The following is a 15,252-nucleotide window of genomic DNA, read 5'->3' as shown; positions in this document are numbered from 1 at the left end:
AACAATACACCTGGTCATTCAAAATAACACATTTCACTCATCATGAATATTCAAGCAATATGCGTTCGCAGCGGAAAATAAAAAATACTCATGTATTTCATAATATGATCCATGTCCCATACCATGATCATCTCTCAATAATCACTTCAAATAAAATAAAACAATTAATGACATAAAGCATATCAAAATAAGATATGAGTTCAATACCACTAATCTACCCAGTGTTACATGACCAGAGCATTGACTCATTACCTAATTTCAAACTAAATACGGAAACTCTCCAGCTATTCTTGAACAAGCTACCGTCCACCTACTCCAGCAATACTACTCTGTAGCATCTGCACGATACCCATGTAAAGGTAACATTCAAACAGAAAGGGTGAGAATTCCAAATCATTATGAATATAGCATAATAAGGCATAATGAATTAAAACACCATTTAAGAATTCATCACACTTGGTATAATCACGTCAATAATATTAACCAACAAGCATCTCACATATTTCAAACGTACATCGCATCCACGTCAATACATGCATTCAATTATCACATAACTATAGACGACTCAATGCAAGACAATGTGACTCTATGCATGTGGTACCGCAATGTGAACTCAAAGTTTCACCGCTTTCCGATTCAATATCTAGAATCCAAGCCACGCTTCCGATCCGGACAAGACCAAAGCCCTACGTCTGTTTCCAATGAAGGATCACCGCTTAAAACTACGCCTAATCCCAATTAAGGATTAACGTCTGCTACGTCTGTTTCCAATGAAGGATCACCACTTAAATACTACGCCTAATCCCAATTAAGGATTAACGTCTGCTACGTCTGTTTCCAATGAAGGATCACCGCTTAAATACTACGCCTAATCCCAATTAAGGATTAACGTCTGCTACGTCTGTTTCCAATGAGGGATCACCGCTTAACCACTTCCACAATGAAGTCAACCATGCTATGAATGAATGCGCACATACTAACACATATGCAATTAACCAACTCATGTTACCACATGAAAAATATCAACAAACAACAACAACTCATCAACATCTTAACATCATCGACATAACAACATAATTATCACGCAATTATATTACAACAATGCAACGATTCATCAACCAAACGATAACCCAATATATTTATCAATACAGTAAGCATGTGAATTTTTATTAAAACATATTAATAATCAATACCATGTTTTAGGTATGAGCATTAGTTTTCTAACGCTTCAAACGCCACTAAAATTGGACTTACGAGTTAAAAGTTATGATCAAAACCGTGCACGAAGGCATTACTAAAAATTGTTGTTTATTAAATTTTCCAACATAATTTTCATCTTCTTCAACCTCCCGAACGTCCATGAAATAATCTTCAAAATTATTTTATTCCTGAAACAAAGTTATAGCCCTCTGTTTCAACTATCCAACGCTTCGAACGGCACTCGATTTGGACTTACGGATCAAAAGTTATGACCAAAACGATTTCGACAATAAAACATAAAAACAGGCGGCGAGTGTGACGGACAGCATGCAGAATTTTCCGCGGTTTTCATCATTGGAGGACTTCCGGACCTCCGATTTCAATTCCGTAAAAAGCCAAACGTTCAGAAAATTATAACTCACACCATACTCCAATTATATAACGTTAATTTGCAGTTTTAACACAATTAATCACCACAATCAAGCATAATCATCATAACCTAACAATCCTAAAATCATGCAAATTAGGGATTTTAACCTAAACATACATCTAGCCATTGACCCAATCATACTAACCCATAATAATAAGGATTTCCCCCCTTACCTTGTCACTTTGATGGAAACCTTGACTCCTCTCGCTTTTCCTCTCCTCTTTCTCTATTGCCTTCAATGTTCAAATGAATTCTAATTCTCACTCCCTTCACTCTTACTATTTATAATGGTATTCTAGTTGGGCTTAAATCATTATATCTATCCAATTTAATCACTAGGCCCAAATAAAACCTAATATTTAAATACCTCTATTTAAATTCAAATAACTAAACCACTCACTATGCATACTAAGTTAACTAATAATTATTTAATTATATCTCATATCAACTAAATAATTAATTACCACACTAATTAAATTAATTAATCCATTATTATACAACCTCACAACCATTTAATTACTTAACACTCTAAATAATTAAATTAAAATATAATAATAATAGTATAATAATTAAATACTAAAAAATGGGCTCTTACATTCGCAACCAGAGGTGAAAGATGGAGTGTAGTGTTAATGTCAGGACAAGTATTCAGTGAGTGTTGCATGAAGGTCATGAAAGAGGAGAGCATCAAAGCTACGACACATGCTGTAACAGTCTTTGACCGTCATAGACAAAATTTCAGCGTCCAGGAAACAATGGGCAACAACGAGGGGAGACCAAATTTAGCCTATGTTGTTAGACTACACAGAAGTTGGTGCGATTGTGGAAAATTTCAGGCATTCCGCATACCTTGCTCCCATGTCATTGCAGCATGCGCTTATACTCATCAAGACGCTTACAACCATTTATCTGATGTGTACAAGGCCAACACCATCATGAATGTATATAGTCAAAGCTTTTCAGTACTACCAATGGAGGATTACTGGCCTCCATATGAAGGAGATATTGTTTGGCACAATTAAGATATGCGTAGAAAGAAGAAAGGAAGGCCAAACAACACACGTATGAGAACAGAGATGGATTCCACAGATAAAATGATAAGATTATGTAGTATCTGTCGTCAACCAGGACACAACAAAAACAACTGTCCCAATCAAGGAGCAGCATCTAGATCTTAAGCTTTTTGTAACATTGTATTTCTGTAACAATCAATCATTATATATCATTAAGTTCTTGTTACAACGAGTTTCGTAACAAACATCAGTACAAAACATCTGAAAACATAAATAATTCTAACTGATTACAACAATCAAATTAATGTCGTCTCGACCGAACATCATTTCCCTAACATCCTTATCAGTCTTCATTCGCACCCAACCAAAGATACTGTCAAATCTCTCAATACTTCTGATTTTTTCCCCTTCTGGTATTTTCCCGTCTAACCATCGAACCAGCTCCCTCTTCAGTTGATCGAACGTGGTGATGTTCCAAAACAGCATCAGCAATTGAGGTTTGTCTCTCGCATAAATCACCTTACCGTATCGGCGACGAACACCAAACATGATAGCGAAATGATTATATGAGCTGTGGAATAATTGGTCACACAACGCATCTATTTATAAGACAAAAAAGGCATTTTATGAGGGAGTCGCCAATTGAATTGGCGACTACTCTTAAAACCTACACATAGGCGCCAATTGGATTGGCTAGGGCACCTGCCCTAGCCAATCCAATTGGCGCCTCCATTCAAGTTTTAATAAGAGTCGCCATATGAACAACTTTCATGTTCATCAAAAATCCATTTGAAACTTGGAAACTCATCATTCATTTCAAAACGTTATAGGTCATTTCAGAAACCCTAATTTTGGGTCAAGTTCGCAACGACCTAACTCACTCATTTTTAATTATTTTGAGGTGGGACCAAGTGAATTGGAAAATTTGATATGTCTACTTCAATTGTTATGTTGGACAAAATTTCATAATTCTAAAAGAAACACATGGGATAATACAAAATATTATAGGTCAAATAACAGTTGAAAAACTCAGAATTCCAACTTCAACTGCCCATAACTTTCTCATAAAAACTCCAAATGATGCAAAATTTATGCCCAAATTCATTGTCTTGAAAAGATCTACAACTTTCATGTTGGAGGTTTTGTCATTTGAGGCTTTTTTAAGGGAGTCGCCAATTGAATTGGCGTCTCCTCTTAAAACTTACACATAGGCGCCAAATTGACGCCTCTATTCAAGATTTAAGAGGAGTCGCCAATTCAATTGGCACCTCCTCCTAAAAGTGGGGTAGATTGAGAATTTTTCTGAAACTTGGGATATTTTGGGATTTTTTTTTAAAAACTAGGTTATTTGGGTAAAAAAACCGATAATCAACAACTCAAATCTATCTTGAAGTTTATCTTAATATTAGTGAACAATTCAACTTCATTACAAGTGTAAGAACTTTAATGATGAATAATCAGCTACTCAAAACTATCTGCCTATAGGTTTATCTTCAATTCAGTGAACTCTCAACCTCAAAACATCTAAATATTTTTCTTAAGCAAAAAAAACTAAAACAGCCAAATAAAAATAAAGCCAATAAAATGAACTATAATAGCATGTTTTTTGAAACATGGAACGTGTAATAAGAACTTGTACCACTTCATACATAAGACTCATCCTTGCGCATCACTCACAATGCTCATCATCACATGTTATTATCACGTTTGAGATGAGGATAATAATCAAAGTTAGGTACAAAAGCAGCAGCAGAAGAAGAAGGATTACCATCACCACCACCAAACCCTTGATCAAAATCAAAACCATAACCAAAACCATAACAACTATTACTACTATTATTATTAAGAACCGGCATTGATGATAACGACGGAATCTGCTGCTGAGGCATTGGAAGAGGAGGAGGCAAAGCAAGAGAAGAAGTGCGTCGAACAGAAGCAGGTTCACCTTCACTTTCACGGTAACGTTGAAGGTAAAATGTTAAAGGATGAGCATAATCATCAAACCCTAGTTTCCCCATTGCCCAAAGCAAATCTTCTGCTGTAACGGTTTTTCTCTGTTCTCTTTGACACCGCTCGTTTGCTTCTGCTGTTACGAAGCTTATGTATTCAGATACACATTCTTGAATCGTCTCTTTCGCATCGTCGGAGATTTTGGCGTGTGATGGAAGAATCCTTCTCATTATTCTTATCACGTTCGCTATTGGCATGTATTGGTCTTGTTCCCTTACTCCAGCCATTGTTTCAAACTCACCTGAAATTAACACTAACATAAATAAACTAAATACATTGTTTTTTCAACTAACTCTATATTATAAAACCGACTTATAAGTTGAAAATGAAAACCCTAGTTTTTATATGCTTTTATTTCATAAATAACATGTTTTTTAAACATTAAAATCAGAGTCATCTCAAATTTTTAAGGGACTCTGTATTTGTATTTTTGACGTAATTTAATTATGAAAAAATGTAAGATTCTATATTATATGTCGTATTGCACACGAGACTCCCATGATGAAGATGCATGCAAATGGAGAAGCAGTATCAAAACTAAAATGAAATATGAAAAATATAAGATATAGGTATGGTGCAAAATAAACTTCACCTTTCTATATGTAGCTTCTGCCTAGGAAAGTGTTTGATGTTCTTAGAAAATGTGGATGAACCAATGTGTGATGCATGCAATTTAAGGTTAAATAAATGGTGAATAAGAAATGGACAGAAGGAGGAGAAAGGGTGGATGAGAAATTGAGAAGAGATGAAGTGTGATGGTGTGTTTATTGAGGAAGACTATTTGATTTGATGCATGTGGAAATGTGGAAATGGAAGAGGATTTATTAGAGACTGACATTTATCATCACGCGCTAAACCTAAAGAACCAATGGGATGCAAAACAAACATTTATTACTCTTGAAAATCTCAATCTTCTTTGAAAGGCTTTAATGAAGTTTGAATTTTTTTTGAACTTCATTAGTTTTGGGTTAGATAACCAATTTCCCATACTACTAATATATGCTATAGTGTCACCATATGGTGAAATTAGAGTATTTAAGTCAACTCGTTTTACACAAGTTGAATTGGTTGATAATCCAATTTATCTCACATTAAAATAATATTAAAAGTAACATAAATATTACATAAATGTATATAATATTATAATAATATTAAAAGTAACATAAATGTATACAATATTATATTATTATAAAGGTATCTACAATTTATAATTTCAACTTAAGTATAAAGGAGAAATATATTAATAAAACGTGGTGTTTATGAATTTATTCTACTTCCTGCGGCCCTATTTACATCCTCTATCCTCTGGTTATTATTATAAATAAATTTTGACTTTTTAAATAAAACTATAGTAATGAAAATTAAATAGTTTTTTTTAGTAATTCTTTTATATTATAATCACCACTAAAACTATAAGAACCCAATAATATAATAGGAAATTTATTGACCATTTTTCTAAAGTATTTGAAAAATATTATGGAGATTATAATAGAGTTATTATATGTTTTAAATTTTTATTTTCATTGTAAAATAATTTTCTTATTTGTAAATAAAAAATAAAATAATAATTTATTTAGTACAACATTAATTTTTTTAACTTTTAACTATATATTTATTTCTATTGTAATACAACATTAATTTTTTTAACTTTTAATTATATATTTATTTCTATTGTAATACAACATTAATTTTTTTAACTTTTAATTATATATTTATTTCTATTGTATGAATAATATTCAATTATTATTATGTATTAAATCTTTATAGATTAATTAATTCACCCTCTAAATGACAAAAATATCAATATTTAAAATTTAAAATTTTAATATTTACGTTTTGATGGCTAACAATGAAAATTGTAAAAGAAATTGAGTTGTAGTGAGTCAAATATAATAAAATTTTAAAAACTTTTGTTTTCTTCGATTCTGAAAATTATATAAAATAGAAAAAATAAAATTATTAATTTAAATATTATAAAATAAAAAAGTTATTAATAATATTTTAAAATCTAGTAACAAATGCGCGTACATAGGCATTATAATAGTTTTTTTTGTTGGTATTAAATTAATTTTTATCCATAACTCACTAACATTTTTTATGAAAAGAAACTATTAGTAATTGCATATTTAATATCGCTATTAAAAGGTGTTCAAAACTTCAATTTTGTACTCTTAATAAACATTACATTTCTTAAAGTTATTTGTTCTAAAATAAGTGTTATTTTTTTTCCAATATAATTTTAGTTTTTATCTTTTAATTGTATTATATAATTAATATTTTTAATTTATTTCTGGTCCCTTGGCTTTCTCTTAGGCCTTCTTACAACGAGATTTTTGTTATTTACAATTTATTTATTGAGCTTGTTTTTGTTAATTGTTTTACTATATCCCCATTTGACAAATTAGACCCCATTCCCGTAATATGTAATAAGTTTACCGCTTTCCTTTATTGCTATTGTATTAGTTAATTGTTAACTCAAGATTAGAATCAACACTTTCAGAAAAGAACAAAAAAACAAATATTCGATCCAACGTCAAACAATTTTACCAAATCATAATCATTTCCACTATCCACTTCTCCATCATTTTTAAAAACCCTCAAATCAGAACCTGTTTCAATTCAATCACAAATAATAAAAACCTCGATCAAACATTGAGTGTCTTTTCCCTAATCAAATCCAAATGACATAATCATACTTATACACCATTTCAAAAAGGGTGAAAAGGAGAATGGTCTAGAGCCTTCAATTCCTCTCCTTGACTATTTGGATATGAGTTGCCTTACTCGGCCATTCGAGCAATCATCATCCATTAAAAACTTATAATATGATTCACTTCAAATCGCTTTCATAATCAAACTTAAGTCAAACTCATTTTCGTAATAAACTTGGACGAAAAAGGAGGTGCTCTAAATCCTTCCATTCCCTTCCTCGAGTACTTGGATACAAGTAGCCTTACTCGGTCATTCGAGTATTTTTCATCCGTCCAAAATACATTAACCTTATCTAAATATTTTACAATTAAGGATGAAAATGAAGATGGTCTAGAGCCTTCTATTCCTCTTCTCGAGTACTTGGATACGAGTAGTCTTACTTGTCAATTCGAGTAATCGTCATCCAACAAAACACTCAACAAATCAAACTATTTTTCTGCCTTTGTGCGACTTTGTAAACAATTTTAGAAACAAGTATGCTTTATCCATATCGACGTGAAACAAACAAATACTTCTGCTTCCAAGAGCGAGCAGCAAGTAAAGGTTTAGTCACTCGATGCGTCTAAAGGATCACTCCTTAAAAGCAATTAACTTAGTAGTTATTTCTAAGTAGAACTACGTAGCCTTGAGTTCTCCATGAAGGAGAATTGCGGTCCAAAACGCAGCGGAAATTAAAATTTTCTCCTTTAGAGATCCTTACGAATGGTCATGATCAGTGATAGAATATTTACCTCTTGTGACGGTTGAAACCTTTGGTGCAGATCTCTTGTGATGATCAAAACCTTTGATGCAGATCCACGAAGCGATCACGAACGTTGAACGATGACAACGTCTCTACTCAGTCCACACGAACGGGTTCCTTCAATCTCAGTGCTAGCTGGTACGAATGAAGGCTTTGAGTGAGAGAGAGAGAGAGAGTGAAAACGAAAAGAATACAACCGCCATTAATGCTTCTGCACAAGGGTTCTATTTATAGAACCACTTGTGTGGGCTTCAAGCTAAAAGCTCACTTAAGTGTATTTTGGCCCATATCTTATAATATGCCCAAAATCACTTAAGCCCATGGTACCTTACCATATTTCGTATTCTACTCAAGTACACCGTACCTTACGATGTTCTATAATTCACTTAAGGGCACCGTACCTTACGGTATTCCTTAGTTACTCTATCTCTCATCAATCCGTCCTTTGTGTGTGACCCTGTAGGTTTTCGTGACGTTGGCAATTATATTAAATCACGCATTTAACATAATAAACAGTGAGCGGTATCTAGCAACACATCACTGCTACCCAAGACACGAAAATGTCATGTGATCTGACAAAACCTTCTGTGATAATACTTATGTGTATAATTACCCTTTTGCCCTTATGTCTATATTGAACACAAGGTATAGACCGTGTCATCCTTGTCCAGTTCAATATTGGGCCCATAGACATTTATCCTGTTACGCAGGATGGGCAAATTCCATCTAGGACACTCATGCCCCTCAGCATGCTTTGTGGAGTACCCATCAACTGTCTTTATGGTTATCCAGTTACGGACAACGTTGGATCAACAATAAAGCACTCGACTCCACATCTAGGATCCATAGTGGTTTCAGGTCGAAGAGTGGTATACACCATTATCACCATGAGAATAACTTATGACACTTTGCATAACTTTCTATATAGTATTCTCATAGCGGGTCAATCCGGTATAAATATTACTCTTAATATTCATACCTATGTTTAAGACTTGATAACTCTTTATCCATGATCCATGAGATGTGATCATCAGTCTACAAACATAATAGTCTTAATGCTTTAATGTTATCCCACTTCACACTAAAGCTCGACTACGGATACTTTAAGAATAGTGTCATTATGTTTAATGTGTTCTCATGATTAAGTCACACTTAATATATTAAACGGACTATCTATTCCAGGGACTTTATTAATCAACCATAATAAAGAAAATGCCCTTTTATTATTAATAAATAATTCGATACAAGTACCAAAAGTATTGGCCTCTAGGGCTTACACCAACAATCTCCCACTAGCACTAGAGCCAATCAGGCATACACTTAATACCCATAGATCTAGTATGGCCATCATGCTTCTGCTGCGCAAGAGGCTTTGTCAGTGGGTCAGCAATATTGTCAAGTGTAGGTACTCTGCATATTTTCACATCTCCTCTATCTATTATCTCTCGAATGAGATGATAACGCCTAAGTATGTGTTTGGATCGTTGGTGAGATCTAGGCTCCTTGGCTTGTGCGATAGCACCATTGTTATCACAGTAGAGACCAATGGGATCCACAATGCTAGGAACTATGCCAAGTTCACTAATGAACTTTTTGATCCAAACAGCTTCCTTTGCTGCACTTGAGGCAGCAATATACTCGGCCTCGGTCGTAGAATCAACAACTGTATCTTGCTTTGAACTTTTCCAGCTCACAGCGCCACCGTTTAAGCAAAACACATAACCATTGGAATCATTCATATTAAAGCGTCTCAGCACCTTGTCTATGTACTCTGACTTAGGCCAAGCATTTTATGATCTATCTCTATAGATTCTGATTCCTAATATATAGGCTGCTTCACCTAGGTCCTTCATAGATAAGCATTTCCCCACCCAAGACTTTGCTTGTTGCAGGGTAGGGATATCGTTTCCAATAAGTAATATGTCATCTACATATAATACCAGGAATACGATCATGCTCCCACTAACCTTCTTGTAGACACAAGGCTCATCTTCGTTCTTGATGAATCCATATTGTTTTACTGTTTCATCAAAACGAAGATTCCATGAGTAGGTCACAAGCTCATCTTGATCCATGAGTAATACATCACCTTGATCAGATATTCATATATCTCAGGTAGGTGACGTATCCTGCCTGACCTACGCTGGTCTTGTTCTACTTGAGCAGGTTGCTCTTACACAACTACTTGTGTTTCCTGCTCCAATTCCTCCATAGGTGTGTCGATGCTTTGTGATTCTTGAATTTCTTCAAGCTCTACTTTCCTCCCACTGGTTCCTTTGGAAATAAAATTATTTTCTAGGAAAACTCCAGTTCGAGCGACAAACACTTTGCCCTCAGAAGGATTGTAGAAGTAATACCCTCTTGTTTCTTTAGGATACCCCACAAATAAGCATTTGTCAGATTTGGGCTCAAGCTTAGTTGAAATTTGTCGTTTCACATAAACCTCGCAACCCCAAATCTTTATGTAAGACATATGTGGTTTCTTACCACTCCATATCTCATATGGTGTCTTCTCAACCTTTTTGGATGGAACACGGTTAAAGTGTGTAAGCTGTTGTCAATGTCCCCAAAAGGAGTTTGGAAGATCGGCATGACTCATCATGGATCGGACCATGTCTAACAGGGTTCGATTTCTTCTCTCAGTTGCACCATTCCATTGGGGTGTTCCAGGAGGAGTAAGTTGGGATAGGTTCCCACACTCTTTCAGATGGATCAAACTCTAGGCTTAAATACTCACCACCTCGATCTGATCGAAGAGTTTTAATATTCTTACCTAGTTGGTTTTAACTCGTTAGGTTTCACCCTTTTAGTATTAATGTTATTAATAGGCATTTTGAGATCAAGGACATATAGTCCATTGCTCATTTGTGCAGTAGCATAGAATATATCATTCAAATAAATTGAGCAACAATTGTTCTTTATTATAAATGAAAAACCAAACTTGTCCAGACAAGAAATGGAAATAATATTCCTGCTAATTGCAGGTGCATAATAACAGTTCTCTAACTGAATTATAAAACCACTAGGTAAAGTCAATACATAAGATCCTACGGCTAAAGTAGCAACCTTTGCTCCACTGCCAACTCGTAGGTCAACTTCACCTTTTGCCAAATCTCTACTCCTTTTCAGCCCCTGCACATTTGTACAAATGTGAGAACCGCATCCAGTATCTAATACCCATGATGCAGAAGTAGATAAATTTATTTAATAACAAAAATACCTGAAGTTGAAGTCTCTACTCCATTCTTCGTATCTTCCAGGTACTTTGGGCAGTTTCTCTTCCAGTGTCCGGTCTTACCGCAATGGAAGCAGGTGCCTGCCTTTGCTATGCCTCCACTAGGCTTCAAAGCAGCAACGGTGGGTCTGGGTTTGGCAACTTCCTTGCCTTTCCCTTTATCACCCTGCTTGGTGGGCCTTTTGTTCTGTCTCTTTCCATTTCCGATCATCAGAATGGACTTCCCTTTTGACTTCAGATTCTGCTCGGCAGTTCTTAACATGGCGAGCAGTTCAGGAAGAGATTTGTCCATATCAATCATATTGAAATTTAGGACAAATTGACTGAAACTATCTGGCAACGATTGCAAGATCAAATCAGTCGCAAGTTCCTTTTCGAGGGGAAAACCCAATCTCTCAAGGTTTTCCACATACCCAATCATCTTGAGTATATGGGGACCTACAGGGGCTCCCTCAGCTAACTTGCTTTGAAAAAGGGCTTTTGAAACTTCAAACCTCTCATGCCTTGCTTGCTCTTGATAAAGCATCTTCAAGTGTTCGATCATATCGAATGCTGCCATGTTCTCATGTTGCTTTTGCAATTCTGAGTTCATGGTAGCTAGCATGAGACAAGCAGTTTCATTGGCATCATCGACATGCTTCTTATAAGCATCTCTTTCTGCCTTAGGTGCAGAACTAGGAGGTTCCTCTTCAGGAACAGGTTTCTCCAAGACATACAACTTTTTATCATGTTTGAGGACAATCCTCAGGTTTCGGTGCCAATCCAGAAAATTTGTCCCAGACAATTTTTCTTTATCAAGGATTGATCGCAAGATGTTGTTAGAGGTGTTTGCTGTCATGGTTATCTACATAAGGATTAAGAAAATATAAGTATCATTGACATATTTAATTAGGCCTTTAATTAAATATGCTCCCATTATTTTACTCAAAACAAATGACCCTCATCATTTGATTCGGAAAATCCCGTTGGAAGATTTTCTAGTGGGTCGAGATCCATATTTCACTTCGTTCTAAGTCCGCGTAGGCGGATTACACAAAACTAGGTTATTTAGGTAGGAACTCCTTCCAGTTGTATCTCATACAACTCTCGAAAATTTCAGTTGGGTGAATAACTCCTTATTCCAATCCATCATATGGATTATTCCCAACTCTTGCTTCTAAACATATATAATAAAATTATAATTAAGTTTGACTCATCGTTTTAGCAGTTGGATATTACAATTATCCCATCGCACCTTAACTAATACAAAACATGCACCTCGCGTAGGCGAAACCTACATTATTCGATACCAGTCTTGATGAGTGCTAAAACTTGGAAAGCAAACATATATAATATTATTATAATTTGTTTAGTTAAGTTTTACCCATTGTCTTAGCAGTTGGATATTACAATTATCCCATCGCACCTTACTAATATATAGATCATGCACCTCGCGTAGGCGAAACCTACATTATCCGATACTAGTCTTGATGAGTGCTAAGACTTGGAAAGCATAAACTTAATATTTTAGTTTGAGGGAATTGCAATTGTTCTGATCTCACCGGCTTATTTATCATATAAATCGTCTCTCACATGCATCAACATATATTCACATGCATCAACATACACACACATGCATCAACATACATACACAATGAAACAGTTATGGCCCCTAGCGCAATTGTTCTCCCAAGCCAATGAGATAACCTAAGCTAACCTAATAACGATCTAAGCTTCTCCAAGCAAGATCTTCAAGGTTGTCCTCCTTTAATATTGAATTCTTCTCTAAGCTTCTCCAAGCAAGATCTTCAAGGTTGTCCTCCTTTGATATTGAAATCTTCTCTTTCTTCATAATATTGTCTTCTTCTCTTTCTTCATAACATTACATTCCAGAAGAAACTCGTTTTACATACGAGGGTTTGAGATGAGAAAAGAAGTTACATTAAGAGATCAAAAGGAGAGGCACGACACGCAGGTCGTATTTAAAAAAACCAAAATAAAATGAAGGAAGACTAAGGCCATAACTGATCACAACAAGGCAATAATAACAAACACATTATTATTATTATTATTAATTTTAATTCCTTTAATTAATTAAAACAAAATTAAATTTCGGCGACCGATCACACTACGCAGAGTTAGCCGGGGGTTCCGCTGCCCGATCAGCGGACGGGGTCAAGGGGCAGCGCCCCTGTCCAAAATTTTAATGAACAATTCATTTGAAATGGACATTGTTTTTGCATCAACACAACTCTTGCGCAGGCACAAAAATAGAAACCCCGAGTTGACGACCGTCACAAGCATGTTACGACCGTCACAGGCTTGTTACGCCCGTCACAGGGCCAAAAACAGAAACGCCTAGTTTTCTGGACTTGTGAATGTGACGACCGTCACAAAGCACGTGACGACCGTCACGCCCATCATGTTACGCTCGTTACAAGCTTGTCACGAGCGTCACGGCCAAAATAACAGAACTTTGAAATAGTCAACAGACGTGTTCCAAAAGCCCTAAATTCATAACTCTCTGACGGCACAACCCTTGCGCCGTCACCAACCCTAATGCGCCAATTTCAGACCGTCAAACACACCTCGATTGTTGATTCAGTATGATTGATCAACAGGTCATTGCTTCACCATACTGATGTCGGATTCCGAAGCAAATGACCATTGATCGCTCAAAGGAAAACAATCATTTAGTGTTTGAATGAACGAAACAGAAACAGTATATCACATATACCGTACTTTGCATTAGGATTACTTATATCATATATAAGTTGATCGGTCTCAATTTCGTAACATATGGACGATCGATGTATCGCTGCTTCACCATACTAATGTCGGTACCGAAGCATAGTCAACATCAATCATCCAACTCGTACACTCATGATGCCAAATTTAATTACCCGTTTAATTAATTGATTCATTCTGTCTTTTAATCATATTAATACAGAAATTAAACACCTATCCGATTCATGGTTTCGTAAGTGGCTCTGATACCACTGAAGGAGAATTGCGGTCCAAAACGCAGCGGAAATTAAAATTTTCTCCTTTAGAGATCCTTACGAATGGTCATGATCAGTGATAGAATATTTACCTCTTGTGACGGTTGAAACCTTTGGTGCAGATCTCTTGTGATGATCAAAACCTTTGATGTAGATCCACGAAGCGATCACGAACGTTGAACGATGACAACGTCTCTACTCAGTCCACACGAACGGGTTCCTTCAATCTCAGTGCTAGCTGGTACGAATGAAGGCTTTGAGTGAGAGAGAGAGAGAGAGTGAAAACGAAAAGAATGCAACCGCCATTAATGCTTCTGCACAAGGGTTCTATTTATAGAACCACTTGTGTGGGCTTCAAGCTAAAAGCTCACTTAAGTGTATTTTGGCCCATATCTTATAATATGCCCAAAATCACTTAAGCCCATGGTACCTTACCATATTTCGTATTCTACTCAAGTACACCGTACCTTACGATGTTCTATAATTCACTTAAGGGCACCGTACCTTACGGTATTCCTTAGTTACTCTATCTCTCATCAATCCGTCCTTTGTGTGTGACCCTGTAGGTTTTCGTGACGTTGGCAATTATATTAAATCACGCATTTAACATAATAAACAGTGAGCGGTATCTAGCAACACATCACTACTACCCAAGACACGAAAATGTCATGTGATCTGACAAAACCTTCTGTGATAATACTTATGTGTATAATTACCCTTTTGCCCTTATGTCTATATTGAACACAAGGTATAGACCGTGTCATCCTTGTCCAGTTCAATATTGGGCCCATAGACATTTATCCTGTTACGCAGGATGGGCAAATTCCATCTAGGACACTCATGTCCCTCAGCATGCTTTGTGGAGTACCCATCAACTGTCTTTATGGTTATCCAGTTACGGACAACGTTGGATCAGCAATAAAGCACTC

At 35.6% G+C, this 15,252-nt stretch overlaps 1 protein-coding gene across 1 annotated transcript; it reads right to left on the bottom strand.

The window, feature by feature from the left end:
* Nucleotides 1–4,026: 4,026 nt before the first annotated feature.
* LOC127129285 (nuclear transcription factor Y subunit B-9) lies at nt 4,027–5,443 on the bottom strand. The gene is made up of 2 exons (XM_051058514.1): nt 5,246–5,443; nt 4,027–4,894 (listed from the first exon to the last, which is right to left on the bottom strand). The coding sequence occupies exon 2, from the start codon at nt 4,878–4,880 to the stop codon at nt 4,332–4,334; it is 549 nt and encodes a 182-aa protein (XP_050914471.1). The 5' UTR covers nt 4,881–4,894; nt 5,246–5,443; the 3' UTR covers nt 4,027–4,331.
* Between the last annotated feature and the right edge of the window lie 9,809 nt (nt 5,444–15,252).

This window comes from Lathyrus oleraceus, chromosome 3, assembly GCF_024323335.1.
Source record: "Lathyrus oleraceus cultivar Zhongwan6 chromosome 3, CAAS_Psat_ZW6_1.0, whole genome shotgun sequence".
Classification (NCBI taxonomy): domain Eukaryota; kingdom Viridiplantae; phylum Streptophyta; class Magnoliopsida; order Fabales; family Fabaceae; genus Lathyrus; species Lathyrus oleraceus.
The sequence above is the reverse complement of the archived record's forward strand: the minus strand, read 5'-3'. Positions and strand labels throughout refer to the sequence as shown.

What these genes read in the sequence shown, in the direction of transcription:
- LOC127129285 (XM_051058514.1), bottom strand. Translation starts at nt 4,880, where the DNA reads ATGGCTGGAGTAAGGGAACAAGACCAATACATGCCAATAGCGAACGTG.